At 39.0% G+C, this 18,102-nt stretch overlaps 1 protein-coding gene across 1 annotated transcript in view; it reads left to right on the forward strand.

Annotated features, from left to right (window-relative positions):
• The window catches only part of LOC149772019 (uncharacterized), a 47,298-nt gene extending 29,880 nt beyond the window's left edge, over positions 1 to 17,418 (forward strand). The window contains exon 9 of the mRNA XM_089947948.1: positions 15,566 to 17,418. Within this exon, the coding sequence (XP_089804074.1) occupies positions 15,566 to 15,596 (31 nt within the window). The 3' untranslated portion in view covers positions 15,597 to 17,418. The remainder of the gene's footprint in view (positions 1 to 15,565) is intronic.
• The last annotated feature ends 684 nt before the right edge of the window (positions 17,419 to 18,102 follow it).

Consider the following 18,102-nt stretch of genomic DNA (forward strand, 5'->3'; position numbering starts at 1 on the left):
GCAAAACTTTGCACTTGATCAGACCTTCGTATTGTCGAATGTTTTTCAGGTCGATGTGTTCCGTGAACAATTGTGGGTGGCCTGCAGGAAAGCGACAATATTTGCACACGTAGGGATACAGCGAACACACGTCAAAGTATTTGATTTCTTCTCCTTTCTCTTCGTCGGCTCGGTACATCAAACAGGTAGCATTGGTCCTTCCTCCGTACAAACTATCCTTCGGTTCAGCGGGTCCATGAACTGGTAACTTTCCACGAGGCGTTTAATCTCGGAATCGGTTTTCAAACGGTGATCGTACTCGTGTTCCCACATTTCCACCACTTGGTATCATTCCTGTTCTATCTTTAGGCGTCGCTGACAAGTGTCCTGGTACAAATCTTCCATGGTTCGTTGTAGAAACTGAATTTTAGTGCTACGATCAGGGTAACAGACGGGACATCCGTGAAATAAGCAGCCGTTAAACTCGTACACGATCTTGGGGTTTTCTAAGTCCCAGCCATCGACCGAATACGTTCCGATGGTCTTTTCACCTCCGTTGCGGGCATGCTGAATCCATTTGTCTTCCTTGTCGCACAAGTAATGTAACCAACGTAGGGCTTTGACCGAGTATTGACGTTTGACATAGTTGGTCGATTGAGGGATGATGACAGCCACGGTGTTTTCAGGCATGAATCGTTGTCGATACACTAAGGAACACGCTTTGGCAATGGTGCAAGCTTCTTTCAAAGGATCGACCCCTCCGTGTTCCATGAACAGTTCTCGAAATTTTCCACAGCAACGCCGTAAAATGTCCACGTCGGAAGGACAATACTTTAGCATTTCTTCCTGAAAGTCGAAAGGGTCCGAGGCGTGAGCCTGGTACCAAGCGTAGAAAGCTTCTCGTTGTTCGGTACGCATGTTGTCGGGATCGTAATAGTGAGCCTCAGGTAAATGGGGTAGAACGGCGTGTTCATTGGCTTCCGTATTGAAAAATTGTGGAAAGTACCATTTAGCCATTTCTGTCATTCCAAACGTTTTAGGCATTCGGCTCAAAGGCATGGCCAAGTAACTCATCGAATTTTTAAGCTGTACTTGTCCTACTTGCATGAAAATGATTTTGGCTCGGTTCAAAGTCACTTTAGGACGCTCGGTGCCTTGTTCCGTATAGTATCTCAAAATAAACTGTCCATCGTATCCGGAGAAATTGTGAGCCATCACCGTGGCATGACGATGACAATCTCCGTAACGTTCGATGTCCTCTTGGCTCCATGTCTTGTCGATGGGGTCTAAGACCCATTTGGCAAAATCGGCTACGTGTTCGGTCCTCGAAGATTTTTTCACGCCCTCCGGGAATCGTACTGCAATGAGGGCAATGACTGAAGATAGGTTCTTGAATGCACTTCTCGCACGCTCGATGAGCCACGCAGAAATTAGGAATGTGAATGCCGGTCTCTTGCATGCATTCGAAATCGAAAAAGATGAAATTGCCTTTCTTCTTGTGAGCGTCCTATTTCTCTGGTGGGGGTTGGTATTTTTGCACGTAACATTGATGTTCCAAGTCCACGATGTGGTGACAAATGTGACATTTTTTCTTTCCTGAACATACGTGTGCCTTGGCACTATTGGTACGTATGCCTTGTCCACACGTAGGGCACAATCTCAGCAGTTGACAAGCGCATTTCTGATGTGAACCTTGCGTCTTCAAATGTTGTTGGTAACAGGTAGGACTGCCAAACGTGCGCAGACAAGCAGGGCAATGCACTGGTCCTTCGCTCAGACAGGGTGGAGAGGCCAAACATCCTGAGCATTTCGATCCGCAATGCTTGTGTTGCTCTCGATTATTATAACCACGGTCACATTTCACACAGTAATATCTGTATCCCAGGAATCCGGTGATACTGGTAATGGTATGGAAATGGTTATCGTGATAACAGACATGAATGTATTTTCCGTCCTTAAAGTCTTTCCCTCGAAACAACAGAGGCCCGCGCATTTCTTGAGGGTACACTTTCAAGATGTATCGTGGAGCTAGGACATCTTGCAATTTTTGCATCTCAGGAATGCCACAGGGTATGTCTTTGGACAATCCGGCTTGTTGCAACAGGAGTTCTGCTTCACTTCGTTGTTTGGCTCGGTCCGATTTTCAAATATTCTCCCAGGCTCTTTTCCATTCTACCGTGTCGTTTTTGTTGGCATAGGTTCGTCCCATCACGATAGCCCTGGCTAAACACATCTGGTCTTGAGGGTTGTAAATTTGGGCGAGGCTACGCTTAATGCTGCGAAGCTCGTTCACCAATAACATCTTTCTGCGCCCAGTCCCTTGAGTAGGAGAGACGTGGGTCATGTCCAGTGTGGCTTTTCCATCGGTGATGTCAAACTGGTCATTGGATTGTTGTACGTGTTGAATTTTGTCCATGACTTTGGAAACGGTCAATTCTGCAGGGGTGCTAAACTCGATCCAAACAGGGGATTTCAAACCATTGTGTTGTATGGAGAGTCTCAAGCGATCGTCTTCTTTGGGTTGACATTGTCGCTTGAGTGTGGTGAGCAAAGAATCCCACACCCCGATGATGAATCCTTCTGCTTTCTCTAACGGTACTTCGGACTTGAAATCTTTAAACTTCACTGTGTATTTGTAATCCGTGGTTCTAAATTTTCTAGAGGAGCGCTTTTCCGTCTCTCGAATGGAATAGTACTTTTCAGGGTTGACTAAGGGTGGTGAACTTTGTTTAGAGGGTTCGGATTCTGGTTTACTCATGTCCTCTTCAAAATAACTGGCATGAATTTGTGCCAAGACTTCAGCTCTGGTACTAGGCGATAGATCACGTTTCTGCCTCTTACTTTCTTCTACTTTCTGCTCGAATGAATAGGATCGTTTCATCTTGACTGGAAAAACGTCAAATGACTCAAGTTTAAACACCATGGGCTAATTTATTGTCATGGCAGACCAGCGTATATAAAAGGGTGTGTGTCTTGTCCTTTCACTATTCATTTCACTCTCAAACCGAGCACAAAGATGGAAGAGACTAGCCAAATCGAACGTTTCATCGGAGCTTTGCGAGGGGTCATTAGAAAATTCTCTTCAGACCAGCCGACGGACTACTCTCCTTCCTTTCGAGATAAAAGTCAAGATACTTGCTATATCTGTCAGAAGAAAGGGCATTGGTCTTCAGAGTGTCCAGACCATCAAAAAAGAACAAAAGGGGCTAGAAAAGACAAAAGTCAAGATACCTGTTATTATTGTCAAGAAAAAGGACATTGGTCTCCAGATTGCCCAAAAAGAAACAAAAGGAGTCAGAAGAAGAGAGGGATTCTTCAGAGGAAGAAGGGAGGGATTCTTCAGAGGAAGAAGAGGAAGAAAGAAGACAATTCTATTTACAAGAGGCAAATTAAAAGAAACAGGAGAAGAAAAGAAGAAGGGAAGAAAGTGAGGAGGAAGAAGAGGAAAAGCCTGTGACGGTGAAGAAATTGAAAAAACAGAGAGAGACTAAAAAATGAGACAGAAGAAGTGTATGAACTTTTTAAAGTGCTCTGTTGTGAATTGTGAATTGGATTGTTAATATTTATAAAGAATATATTAATTATATAAGGTAAGTGTCTTTGAGTTTTGATTTTAAAATAAGAACGGACACTCACGCACTCATATACACGTACTATAAGGGTAAAATGTGTTTTTTTTGAGTTATTGGCAATTGAAAGTGTATCTCTTTTCGAGAGACGTGGGTGGCCCTGAAAAGGGCATTTTTTTGGTGAAAGGGTGAGTTTAAGCAATCAACTTTAACTGCCTTAAGCCTTTGCCACGGCCAAGGCCTACTTCTGGACTGCGTAATGTTGATGATGATGATGATTTGGTTGAAATCACTAAGTGTGGTACGACAGGCTTAGTCACAGGGTTGACGTGTTTAGCTCGGGAAGGTCGTATTCTCTTCGGTCGTGATAAAGAAGTCTGATACATTTCTTTCAGACTTCTTAACTCCGCTAAAATGTCTAACAGTACCGTGACCGTTTGATTTTCACCCTCTTGTTTCTTTGCTGCTACTTCTTGTTGTTGTTGTTTTTTTCTTACCTCTTCTTCTTGCTGCTGTTGCTGTAGGAGAAAAGCTTGTTCCGCTTCCTTTTGTCGTTGTATAAATTTCTCCAATTCTTCTTTCTGTCTCTGTCTAAAATTCTCCACTTGCGGTAATGAAGAAGGTAACGAAGGTTCCGGAGCAAATTCTTGCGAGGTAAGAAAATCCACAAAATCCCAATGTACCTCTTCTGAAAGTAAGTCCGGGTTCCCTTGGGCGGTCTCCACTGCTGGTGCACCCCAATGGATCGTTTTCTGAGTTTCCGTCATGTTGAATCACTGTCGCATAGATTGACTGCACACAGTCGCTAGCAAATCTATATAGACCACGTGACGTCACAGATTGCTCTCTTCGGATTGGATGCGGGCTGACTGAATTTTGTAACGCGTGTTTGGATTGGTGAATGAACTCAATCCGTTTCAATCCTTCCTCTACCTACAAATAAGCGCAGTTCACTGCATTGATTCACCTGTTCTCGTCGCATCAAGATGTGGACCACAGTCGAATCATCCACCCTTGTGTCTTCAATAATGTTTAGGACGGACATGCTAATGTATGTCCGATCCAAGTGGACCGTTGTCCACAGGACAGACATCAGTCTGTGGATACGTAGGATCTACGTACAAAGACAAGGATGCCTCAAAAGAGTGCTGATTTACGGTCCTACAGTGAGGCGCAGCCTAAGGACAAGAAGAAGACAAATGCGGTGCCCTTTATGTTAATGGATACATTAACATAAACCCAAAGGCCCTTTTCAGGGCCACTCATAGGTCTCGAAAAGAGATTGACTTTCCATTGCCTACCCTTTTAAAAAAAAAAAAAAAATTAAAAAAATCCCATGTTCAATTCCCCTTGTCCCTAAAGTAGTTTTTTTTCTCCCATGTTAAATTACCCTTGTCCCTAAACAGACCCAAACTCTGTTCCCATGTTAAATTCCCCTTGTCCCTAAACAAGCCCAAAATCTATTCCCATGTTAAATTCCCCTTGTCCCTAAAAAAGCCCAAACTCTATTCCCATATTAAATTCCCCTTGTCCCTAAACAAGCCCAAACTCTATTCCCATGTTAAATTCCATTGTCCCTATAGTGGCCCAGGGTTTTTCTCCATGTTAAATTTACATAGTCCCTATAGTGACCCAAGGGGGGTCTGTAATGCTAATTCCCATTGTCCCTATGGTGGCCCCATTCACTACTGTTCAGTGATGGATAAGCGAAGTCGAATTAGGAATTTTGTCAAGATTTGAGACGATGAAAAAAAAAAATGTGCCAGTTGTGCAACGCAGTTATTTCTCGTGGCAGTAGTTCAGCGAAGTCATTCACAACAACTCCACTGAATAACCATTTGTCGTACAGTCACCCGAAGGGGTACAAACAGGTCATAAACCAGAAAGCAGAAGCATCAGCCTCGGCAAGTTCGACAGCTGGCATTCAACAGACGCGATGGACTCAGCAAACTCTAAGCGACATCATTAACAAGACAAAAAGTGATCTATTGACAGCCTAGAGGCGCAAAAGAAAAAAAAAAAAAACAGCGGGCCATCGGAATAAATGATTGCCGTTGACATCCAGCCATACTTAATTGTTACGGATAGAGGCTTTAGAGAACTGATTATGTACTTGAATCACGATACGTGCTACCAAGCTGAAAATTCGTCAGTGACAAAATCATACCTGAGATGTTCGATAAAGTGAGGGGTCGTGTCCAACCTGTCACAGCGAAACAAACGTTTTGTATCTATCTGCAGAAACTTGGACAACGCAGACAACGACAACATCTTACATGAGCTTAACGGCACATTGGATCGATGACAAATTTGAATGCCAAGCTGCTGTCCTTTGTTGTCAAAACTTTGATGGACAGCTCACTAGAACTCGACTAGCTGATGCTAAGCTGGACATGACGAATCGCTGGAATATTGAAAAACAACGTGTCCCCTTGGTCATACATGATGGAGGCGCCAACATGGTGAAAGCGATACGTGATGCAGATCTTCCCAGCGTCAGCTGTTTTGCCCACACTCTGCAGCTGTCACTGTATGACGCCATTCTGACACAGCCATATGTTGCTGACTTGATAAAACTCTCACGAAAGATTATACGACATTTTCGACATTCTTCAAGTGCTACCTCGAGCCTTTATGTCATTCAAAAAGAACTCGGAGTGTCAACCATCAGTTGCATCAGGATGTAGTGACCAGATGGAATTCGACGTACCAGATGCTGGGTCGATTGATAGAGCAAAAAAGAGCTGTGTCTGTGTGTGTCACCGAATGTGACGAGATGTACAAGAAGGCGCTATCCATGACAACAAGCCATTCCGCTTTAGCAACAAGAACTGTTGCAATTCTGCAGCCATTTGAACAATTGATCAATGAAATAAGCTGCAGCAATTCCTGTTTTTCAATGATCCTAGCAGCTGTTCAGGCTATCTTGTTGTATCTTCAAAAAGGTGCTTCTGATGAGGGCATCAAGAAGACAGCCAGCGAACTGATAGCAACATTAACGAGGAGATTTTCGGGCTTATATGAAAATAGCATGTGTGAGGTGTTAGCTAGTTTGGATCCACGCTTCAAGCTACGTTGTTTGACCACTATGCAGCAAGTACAAGCCAAGACAGACATGATGACTGCTACATTACTATTCCAGGCAACGTCATCTATAGCTACAGTCTATCCGTCTGAAGTTTTTCCTGCAGCTAACGAACATCTGCCCAAAAACAATAACCAGAAAAAGGACAAGTTTTGGACCTCATGGAATCAGTTGCAGACTGTTGAGGCACAACACAACTGCATGTCTGTCACCATAGAAACAGAAGTGAACGTTACATAAGTGAACAACTACCTGGCAGTGCTGTTTATTCCAAGAGACACTGACCCATTGGATTCGTGGAAAATAAACATGTCAAGATTTCCCACCTTTTGTCACACTGTGTTTACACAGACTGGTAGAAGGATGAAAAACTGGCATGCAGTTAACTGTTTACTTTTAGTTTAAGTATTAAATTTACTGAACTGAAACTTTTGCTTCCATTTGAAATTCTGAATGTTGTCGGTATAACTATTTTGTAAACTATTTGAATTCGTATTCGTATTCTGTACAGCCTTAATATATATATATATATCGGTGTGGGAAACTTTTGATACGGGAGAATCTTTAAATGGGAGGGTGTGAATATATTGAATTATTCCATGGAAAACTTAATTTTGTTATTTTACTTTAATTGGTTTTTCGACGACATGGACAGAAGTAACGGACTATCTGTCAGAGAGAAATAACTTAAGGATACAAATCATAATGCTATAATACAACTATTACTGAATATTTGCAAATAAATGGGGGTAAAGGGGCTTTAATAATCTTCGACCAGGAATAGGCTATTGATAGATTATAATTGCATAACGTAGGGAAACCTTTGGAGAAAATTGGTTTTGGACAGGATTTTAGAGAGTGGCTAAGCATATTATATAAAGGAACATATTTTCGAAAGTACAGGGACATGGACCGTTAACTATGAATTTTGAAATTACTAGACCGGTCAGACAGGGCTGTCCACTGTCGATGCTGTTATATGTAATAACTATATAGGCACTATGCAGGAAAAAAAATGAGAATAATATGATGAATGATGTAAAGAAATCCAATCTGAGAGAAGAAGTGAAGATGCTGCAAAACGGAGATGAATGTTCTAAGTTCATAAATGACCATCTGTTGTTTAAACATATTGAAAATAAATTTGATTATGTTTGGTAAAGCGCCAGGAGCTAGAATAAATCATGATACAATTGAAATTTTACTCATATGAACCTGTTTCACCGCTTCATTTGATTAACGATAAATTAAAACCTCTGGGGAAGATGTTTGGATGTAACGCAACTATGGAGAATTATTAAAAGATAGCAAAATTATTAAAAGATAGCATAAAAGAATATGCAGATTTGGAATTTAACCTCTCTCTCTCTCTCTCTCTCTCTCTCTCTCTCTCTCTCTCTCTATATATATATATATATATATATATATATATATATATATATATATATATATATATATATATATATATATATATATATATATATCGTAACATATACTGCATATTGATGACAGCTGATTAAAAAATGAGCAATTTGAAATAATTGACATAGGGATCACACACGTTGTATGGAAAACCTGTACAAGAGTGGAAAAGCAAGGAGAGCTTTGAAATATGTAAAAACGGCAAGTATTATTAATATAATTACAACTTTATGTGATGTGATGTGATTTTGATTTTTAACGTAGCTTTAACAATTTTTCAGTCATATCGCTACGATGTCTGCAATGTGGCAGTTTATAGTGATGTCTAGCACTGGGGCATCATGCCGCAGACATGTAGCATGATGTCCCACCCAGTCACATTATCCTGACACCAGGCCGACCAGTCCTAACACTAACCTCTTAATGCTGAACGCCAAGGGAGGCAGCTGTTAGTACCATTTTTTAAGTCTCTGGTATGACTCGGCCGGGCATCGAACCCACGACCTCCCGCATCCGAGGCTTACGCTCTAAACACTAGGCCACCGGAGCGGTAATTGCAACTTTAAATGAGATACCTATATATGTGTGACAAGCGGCATATATGGGTTGGTTTGGATGAATATTACAGAATAAACCATCAATATACCAAAACAATAGATTCATGAGAGTAATAGGCTGTCCAAGAATGATACAATGTAAATGAAATTGAATGTTTTTCTTCAGTAGAGAGATAAGCAAACTATTTGATGTTTCCAAAAGACAGATATATATATATACATACATACATTAATATATATATATATATATATATATATATATATATATATATATATATATATATATATATATATATATATATATAACTAATTAGCTAGGAGTCTTTAAATAAAATAGTTGTTAAAATGCAATATAGTAACATATATGTGGATTGGAAAATAGTCTGGAACGATTGGTCGCAATAAAATCGACATTATCTCTTGACAAGATTACAAATAGATCATTAGTGTATACAGTTATAGAAATATAAATGTTGAAATCTGGTAACGTGACAACCGTAGAACATAGGGTACCGATGGAACATTTAGTTTTGTATGGTATTTATGCGAAAACGACCATAACTTAAACAGAATTTGTTGGATGTATTTCTTTTTATTTTGCTAAAAGAGGAGGTCTCAAATTGTGTCTTATGGATTGAAAAATAAATATGATGATCTTGTTATATTTTGCTTTAGTGGTAATTGTTAGAAAAAAAGACGAAATATTTTTTATTTTGTATTAACAGGATAATTAAGTTTCCTAGGAAATTCCTCCTCCCCGGTATAACACTAAACTTTCTTTACCATCTAACGTCACATTAGATAACAAAAAGGATTAACACGGGACAGGGCTCCATATACTGTGAGAAGTATGAGGCATGGATCTCGTAATGCTATACGACTTGACTCTAAGCGTGGAAGGCAAGACTGAGAGGGAGCAGATAACAACCACGTACATGGAACCAAAAATATACAAAACATAAAAATATGAAAACACTTCCATACTCTATTATTCTGTCCAAAAGAGATTTCTTCATTCCTAATTTTTTCCTAGTATAAATCTAGGGAGATTTTGTTTCTGATGAGATAAAGATTAAAGGAATAAATAATATCAACAACACAGCATATACATATACAAATATTTTATTTTATTATCATATTTTTTTCTATAAATATGAAAGTTGTATTCTTCTGGAGGTAGCACACGCGCATCTAACATGTCGTCGTGGTGTACTGGTAAGAAGGCGGTAATGTCAATTTGGTTGATATCAGCAGGTAAATCATAATAGATTGTTACGAAGCAGTCGAACCGTTGTACTATCATATACTGGCCGAAATATATGATAATCCTACATCTGTTCTAGAGCCACAGGCCAATCACGAGCATTGGACAATGTGATCTTTATTTGCGAGTTTACTTCTTCTTAAGCAGTTGACAGTTCGGTATACGTTTACAACAGAAATATCCATCAAAGCATCACAAATCCTCAAAAAGAGGGTTAAGAACCGACTTTGTGTATTGCATGTTCTTTATATCGCAAGGCTTTACTGAAGCCGGGATAGAGTGCATGAGTTATATCGTTCGAGATTTTGTGTAGGCAATTCTAGACGAGCGATATCATCATGAATAGGGACTTATAGGTTGTGACCACGTTTGCGGATACAAAAATGTTTCTTCAAAACTGGATATGCATGATCTCCAGAGGCAAGGACATCATACTATCGACCAGTTTTCGGTATGCCAGGTGCAACTCAGCAGACGCAGTCTCCAGGGAACGAGACGACCGACCTTGTCTTTTCTGTACAAACCAGATCCACACAAGCAACAGCGGCAGAATGTGCGTGTAACAAAGTCGGAAAGCACGGTGGTAACAAACAACATTGTTATTGACTGATATTACGTTGGCGATTGTGAAGATCGAGACTAAGATGATAACCTTTTCGCAGAATAGTGTTTGCAAACGTTCGACGATAGCTTAATTCTCGTGGAGAATTGTCCTGCTCGTCTTCTTTATTTGATAGCTTGTGCTGCAATGGGAATTTAGGTCAAAACCAGCAGCATCTAGTCGCATATCGCGTTGTATCATTATTAATGAGGTCTGCTATTTATTGGTAGCATGTGTTGTCTTCCGCTTGTGCCCAGTTTCTTTATCCTAAATGATCTATAAGATCGCATGATCAGGCAGCATGTAAATGGAGAAATAGCACACAATGATGCTGCACCATCATAATATGAATAACAGGGACGATGCGTAGAACGTCAGTCTGAAAATGGTTGCAAAAAGCATGCTGGTTTTGTTCGTCCAGGATGAGAAAAAGGGAGCTAGGTTGGCTCGGAAAACTGTATTTCTACTGCCGATCTATTAACAAGATATTACTAAGGGTCAATGAGCTCCTAAGCCAGATCCATGCGAGACCAAGAGTGTTACGTTTCAATATTTTAAGCTGAGTAACAGAAAAGGCAAACACAGCTACCTTAGTATGGTTCCAACAAATATTTTTTCTTCCTAGAACACAACGTGACATTTTGAAAAGAATTTCCTTTGTTTTGAATTTAAATCCTTAATAATTCTAAAGGTTTTATTATAAGCCCACAACTATCGAGTACTCTGAATGAACGTCACCCTTGAATGTGCTGATGCACCAATAGTCTTTGTTATCGCAATAATATAATTTGGAATGTCTTTGAATAAGTTCACAATATTTCAAAATATCAATGAGCACTTTTGTAAGACGATGAGCCAGATTGGGGTCAGATTAAAATGAATACACTAAGATTGGTAACGAAAACACGATGTGTAATTATAGATAATTAAAGATAGAAAACATCCCACGTCAAACGCGTGCGCATACATTTTAAAAATGTCTTTTAAACACAATGATGAGCACTGAGTTCTATAACTGAATGGTTATCTACTTATACGGTTCCTAACTGGAACGAATTGTAAGATGGAATACATAGCGAACTGTCAACAATAATAAGTTCAATGAAATTAAACAATCAATTACTCATAAAGCAATCATTGAAACAATGAGACGTGTATTTCAAATCAATGATATGGTTTCACTCTAAACACTGATAACTGGTTTCATATAAACGGTGAAATCGTTTCACGCTAATAGTGATAACTTGTTGTTTCTATAAAACTGTGACACGTTTTTGCTCAGACAGTGATAACTGATTTAATATAATTGGGACATATATCTTGTGGAGTCAAATTCATAGCCACAAGATAATTTCAGCCCCACCGTTCTTTTGGATGTGAAGGAGCCACTACCAATTGTCTGCCCCTCAGGATCTGCCTAAGGATCCGTATAACATCTTGTTCCCTGCAGACCCGTTGGTCCTGAAGCTTTGGTTCCTCACTACGAGATAACCACTATATTCCTCATGGCAAACGTCACCGACGGCAGCAGCACACTGGGTATATACCACATTATCACCACGGCTAAAACAACACCTTCAGTATGGTACAGATACGAAGACAGAGAATAGCTCTGTCACTATCGCTCTATCGCTCTATCACTCCTTCAGCCCTTTACTGCTTTCAGCCTTTTGGCCCTTTTAGTTTTACAGCTGGAGACAGTGCACGGTAACGTTGACCACTAATTGACAAGACTTTCCGTAATGTGAAGTTTGAGTGCACAATGAACCTATATATACACTGGCGATGTTGCAATGCACGATCTGTACGCACATGGTAAATCAGTTTTCCTATTGTAAGCACTTCGTTTATGCAGCCTGGAGTAAACCAAGCTCACTACATCGAAAAACATGTATGATATAGATCAACCAACCTTAGGTAACGCTGTACACAGAAACGAACCCGAGTACATTTTATTCCAAATATTCATAAACATTAAATAAAAACAATTCCGTGAGAACTTCGTAATTCCAATGCAATTACAAACCAAATCCTCTCAATTTATATGTGAACACAACTTGAAGTGTCTCAACAAAGACTGATAATAAAATAGAAATGAAGGCCTTATTTACAACTTCAACCTTATGTGGAAACCTTGGAAAAAATAAAACAACCATTATGTTGGTCCAAAGTCTGTTTACGGAATATTATACATTTTGTAAATGAGGCTAGACTCAGAACTAAAATATTAGTAAACATCTTTTTATAACTTACAAGCAAGACAATGAGGCAAGTATACGAAATAACTTCCAGAGGAAAAACCAAGGCGTGAACTTAAACATATGTAACCATAGCTATTTACAAACGACTGTTATTAAAAGGCATAACTTACAATAATATACAAAAGTTAGATATGTAATATCTTTTTGACCCTTAAAATCTTAATTCATGTACAAACTGTATACAGGCGCGACACAATTAATGGGAAGAAGCCATACCAATTAATGCGAAGAAACCTATGAAGGACAGGACTCTATCCTCGATTTATGATGGTGACTTTCACCCTAGTTTGTTTGCTTTTTGTATTTGATATGATGATAAATCTGATAACAAGCAACGTCAAGAAATTACAAGCACGATTTACTCAGGATACACTAAAACAACCGCCAAAAGGCTGATCTTGATATAGGTGCGTCAACATAACAGCATCAGAACGTGGAACAGCTCACCACGATTAAACCCCATCATAGCTGCTGTTCATGAAAGACTTTCAAAAGGTGACGAAAGAGCGCCGGATCGAGATACAAGCAAATACTGCAGACGCGCTCGCCACATCAGGAGCTGCAAACGTTGTAAATCGAAAAATAGTGGCCTAGCTTTTGGAGTGGCCTAGTTTTAGCAGCCGGCCTTCTCTACGCTTCATTACGTACGCTGTCATAAGTTCAGGGAACGCAGTTATAGGAGCTTTCGGAAGGAAAATTAAAAGTAACGTCAATGAATTATTGGAAACGACAAGCACCACGGGCGCCCCAATTTAGCAAGGGACATATGCCTGACATATTTCATATTGAACAACAAAGTGCGTTACGCTTGTCTTTAGAACAGTAACAACACAAACGTGTTAATCGCGGAACGCAGATGTACGATGTTTACAGCACCTAAGACACAGGACCTTGGAAACCTCTTTTTCATGAAGAAGTATTCCGCAGCCTTGACGGTGCGTATTCGATAATTACCAGAACCTAGCTTAAAAGGAAACAGGACGATCCCGGCTTCCTAGACTTCGTAAACGCAGTAAGAACTGATACCAACAGCGCACTGATGTTTTTGACGCAGAAGATTATTATTGAACACGGAATCAGTAATCCAGTAAAATGCCTCCAGTTTTAATAGCTGTCTGCAAAGCATGTGAAAATTCTCCCGCATGTTATATACTCTAACCCAAAAGATGTAGACACAGAACGTGGGCGCTTTGAAAGCGTATTTGACGACCTCCAGTCGGCCTTGGTCAAGTACTCCCGATAACGCAACGAGTGACTCACTGAGTGATTATACTCCGAGCAGCATGTTGAAAAGACTTATAATTATCTTCATGCAGCATAGCTAGTATAAAACCATGCTACTGGTGAAAAGCGCGTGTATTATTCGTCTTTTGCAACTGTGAGCTCTTGAACTAGCTTAGCTACGTATTTTACAATGGGACGATGTGCACTAACGTTTTATCAACGCAGGTATGTAATCCGACATTTGATCGGGATGTGCGAGCATGCGTTATCAACGCGATCGATTTTACAGGTCATGTCTAGTGGTTTAGGTCAGGTGTCAGATTTGTAGCCTCTGCGAGATTGCCCTTTGTTGATCACGGTCGACAATGACGTATTGCTTTCCCTCGATCCACGCTGCATATCTCAATGACAAACACTGCCATGTGACCTGGCATCTTTTCCGTTGGCAATTTGAATGCCCTTTTCGAGAACATGGCGGGAATGTTACATGTGGTTGTCATGCAGTGAGTCATTACCGTATGGACCTATCGTTTCGCAACCAGTTGACTTCCATCATCCTTAATGTTGAGTTTATTGCAGATGGTCTGATTCTGAACTGATTGGCCTACTTGACGCAACGATGCCGTTTCTAGTAAACGTTTGCTCCAAACCATGGTACGTTGTTAGGATAATCTAACTCCTGCATTACGAAGCCAGTATTTGATATGTCTTTCTTTTCATTTTTACCTTGGCTTCAAATCAGCCTGTTTGCAATCCCCGCCGTCAAATGTTTAGCCACCAAGATATACAGAGACATGTCCCATGCTCAAATTCTTTGGTGGCCATATGAAACACAGGACTTGATTGGATAGACAAAATAACTTTCCCACGTTAATTATAGTCCAGGCCCTTTCCCCAGCTAATCTCATGAGTGTTTTCCCCTTAATGGTTAGCGTCCAACAAATTAACGAGAAGGTCATACTTTGGTGGCAGCGTGTCATGTTGCCGTTATTTACTGGAAATACCATTTGCAAAATCCTATCTTACATCATCTAGCAAATCTGCCAGGTTGTCCTTTCGTTGACATTATATTTCCTTTGCGATCCATGTCCGCGTGCATCTGCTTATATCAGTCTCACTGGCTTCTTTTAATCATATTCGTTAAGCTTAGTGTTGATTATGGTAAACAAAAAGTAAAGACTAATTATACAAAGTATGTCTTGAACAAGCACATTCTGCTAAGAATGTAAATGCTTAGATATTGTGTATTCATTGTAAGACTCAAATAATGCTTACATGTCTTCAACAAAATGTACCAAATATTTGATGTTATAACAAAATTACCTTTAACCTTAGCAGCTATCAACTTTGTCATGACACTTGAATATAAATGGAAGGTATAAAATATGAATTGTTGAAGGATATTTTACATGTAACGAATTAGAAACAATAATAGACTGAATCAATTAGATTCTGACTCAAAAACAGATACTATCAAATCCTCCTTTGCTAATGTTTGAGTATATAGATAAAAAAGATTTCTTAAAAATCCTTTAAATACAAGAGCTGTACAAATGTATGCGTGTATAGTCTTCTACGTTTATTGACCAAATTTTTATTCCAGGCACCAGACTGCTTCTATGACTGTCTTTTAAGGAACTTGAAAGTCAGCAGCTTAAACAACCTGTCAACAATTGATATGTTTGTTGAAGCCATTGAAGAATTATGGAACTAATCCCCATGACGGTGAAATGAAATTAGTACAGCATTCATGTATGGAATGTTTCAGTCAGTTTTGATATTATAATGTGCATTAATCAAATATAATGCACATTGAAATACCATCAAGATAGAGATACCACATTAAGTTTTATAGAAGTCACATGAATTGATTATACGTATGACATTTGAAAGTACTATACACTCTGCATTGTATATTGTGTAGTTAAATGTACCGATAGTGTTTCTCTTTCGATTAGCAAAACAAAATACAAACCTAATACATATTTCAGGAGCGTTGCTTTCTTAGATTTTTTAATGTACTTTGCATATTTGTCATTGTCAAAAACGTTTCAGATGGTTTAATTTTAATTACTCTATGTCAGTCCTTGCAGTTATTCATACCATTTTTCTTCACCAAGGAGTGCAAATGGAACTGATTTTCTAATAATACCCTTTAAACCATTAGATTCGTCCAGATTTACATCTTCTTATTGACGATAATTACAAATATGGTGGTGCATTCTTCCATTTCCGTCATTTTAAAGAACTGTTTACGGAAATAGCTGAATTATTGTCCATACCTGTGACTGTGTCCTCCAACACAATGACAAATAGAGGTGTGTGTGATTTGGATTTTTAACGTAGCTTTAACAATTTTTCAGTCATATCGCGACGATGTCTGCAATGTGGCACTTTATAGTGATATCTAGCACAGGGGCAACATGCCGCAGACATGTAGCATGATGTCCCACCCAGTCACATTATTCTGACACCAGACCAACCAGTCCAAAGACTAACCTCTTAATGATAAGCGCCAAGCGAGGCAGCTGTTATTCCCATTTTTGTAAGTCTTTGGTCTGACTCGGCCGGGGATCGAACCCACGACCTTCCGCATCAGAGGCGGGCGCTCTAACCACTAGGCCAGCGCAGCGGTTGGACAAATAGTTATTACATAAGTGCATTTAGAACGTGAAGAAAGTCTCATATCATCATCATAATGGCTTGCCCCATGTCGCGTTGCATTGACCTATAAATATCCCTACACTATACTGTTGCGGGTTTTGCACTTATCCGCCTCTTGTCTGTAAATCTAGCATCGTCGAAAGTTTCTTCTGGCATAGACGATAAATGTAAACTCGATGACTTAATTGCCTTTTTCATACCTTTACTTTTGAGTGCGTTATTTTTCTTCTTCAAATTTAAATTTGTATTCACTCTCAGTTTGTTTTTGCGTGTAGATGTTGTCTTCATGTCCTGCATTGAATTAGGTTTGGTATGATAGTTGTATAGTCAGATATGAAGATCCTTGTCAAACTCAGTCTAGTTTTATCCTTTTATCATTTTCAAGATAATACAATTGTCTGTAGCTTAATTATTGAACATTTAATATTTTCCTTTGTAATAGCACCACCAAGAAGCCATGTACACATAATGCTTATGTGCGTGCATGTTATATCAGGAATCAATATACAAGTACGTTATTGTATTCTTTTGAAATATACTTATTGTATCAGTATCTTATATAATTATGATATATAATTCTGCTAAGGCAAAGGTTAGAAGAAAAGACATACAATATAAGCAGAAGCAAATTACATTTAGCACCAATTGATACAGGCTGATCTTTTTGCATTGTAGAGAATTTCAATGAACAGTTTTTTATATTCTCATTGCTATGTTCTTGTTGCACTAAAATGTTGTGCTAAGGTCAAATTAAGAAACAATATAGTGAAATAAACTTGATTTAAAACCTGTCTCCAGAACGTATCTATTTTGGTATTGTAAGTAATAATACACTTATAGAAGCAATATTTAGCTGAAAATTGTGATCGATGAGCATCAATAGAGTTAACAAACTAAGGACGCTGTCGGCTATATTTCAATACTTACCTATGCAAGGCACAATTTTCATAGTAAAGCAATCAATTATTACTTTCTTCTCTATGATGTCAAGCAATCTTATTGACCAGCCCCTTTTGAATGTGTTCATAACTAAGTGTCACTACCTTTTCCGATAATCGCATATAATTATGAGAACAAAATTGCAATCTACACTGATGTAATGTTAGTTTACATCACCAACGAGAGCAACTTGATCATATAATGTTTACGGTGTATAATAAGAAATTCTTGTGAGTGCAAAAAATCAAAATAAAAATCAAAATAATCACCAAAAAGCTGACATTAGACAACTCTAAAAATATAAAGGTGAATTTTGGTTATATAAACGGATATGAATAATCTAGTAGCAGACCGTGTCATTCCAAACGTTTTTCAACTTACCTTTCGATATGTAGCTTTTGACATTGTAACATACTGGAAAAACAAGATGAGTCTATTTTATTTCGGGCGGAATTAAAAGTCAATTTTGTCTAGCGATAAGACGAGTTATTGGGTTTGGCCAAGAGTCTATGACTTCAAAAACAAAATTGGAGCCTC

Source organism: Sinohyriopsis cumingii, unplaced genomic scaffold (assembly GCF_028554795.1).
Source record: "Sinohyriopsis cumingii isolate HCF-2022 unplaced genomic scaffold, ASM2855479v2 utg001527l, whole genome shotgun sequence".
NCBI lineage: Eukaryota > Metazoa > Mollusca > Bivalvia > Unionida > Unionidae > Sinohyriopsis > Sinohyriopsis cumingii.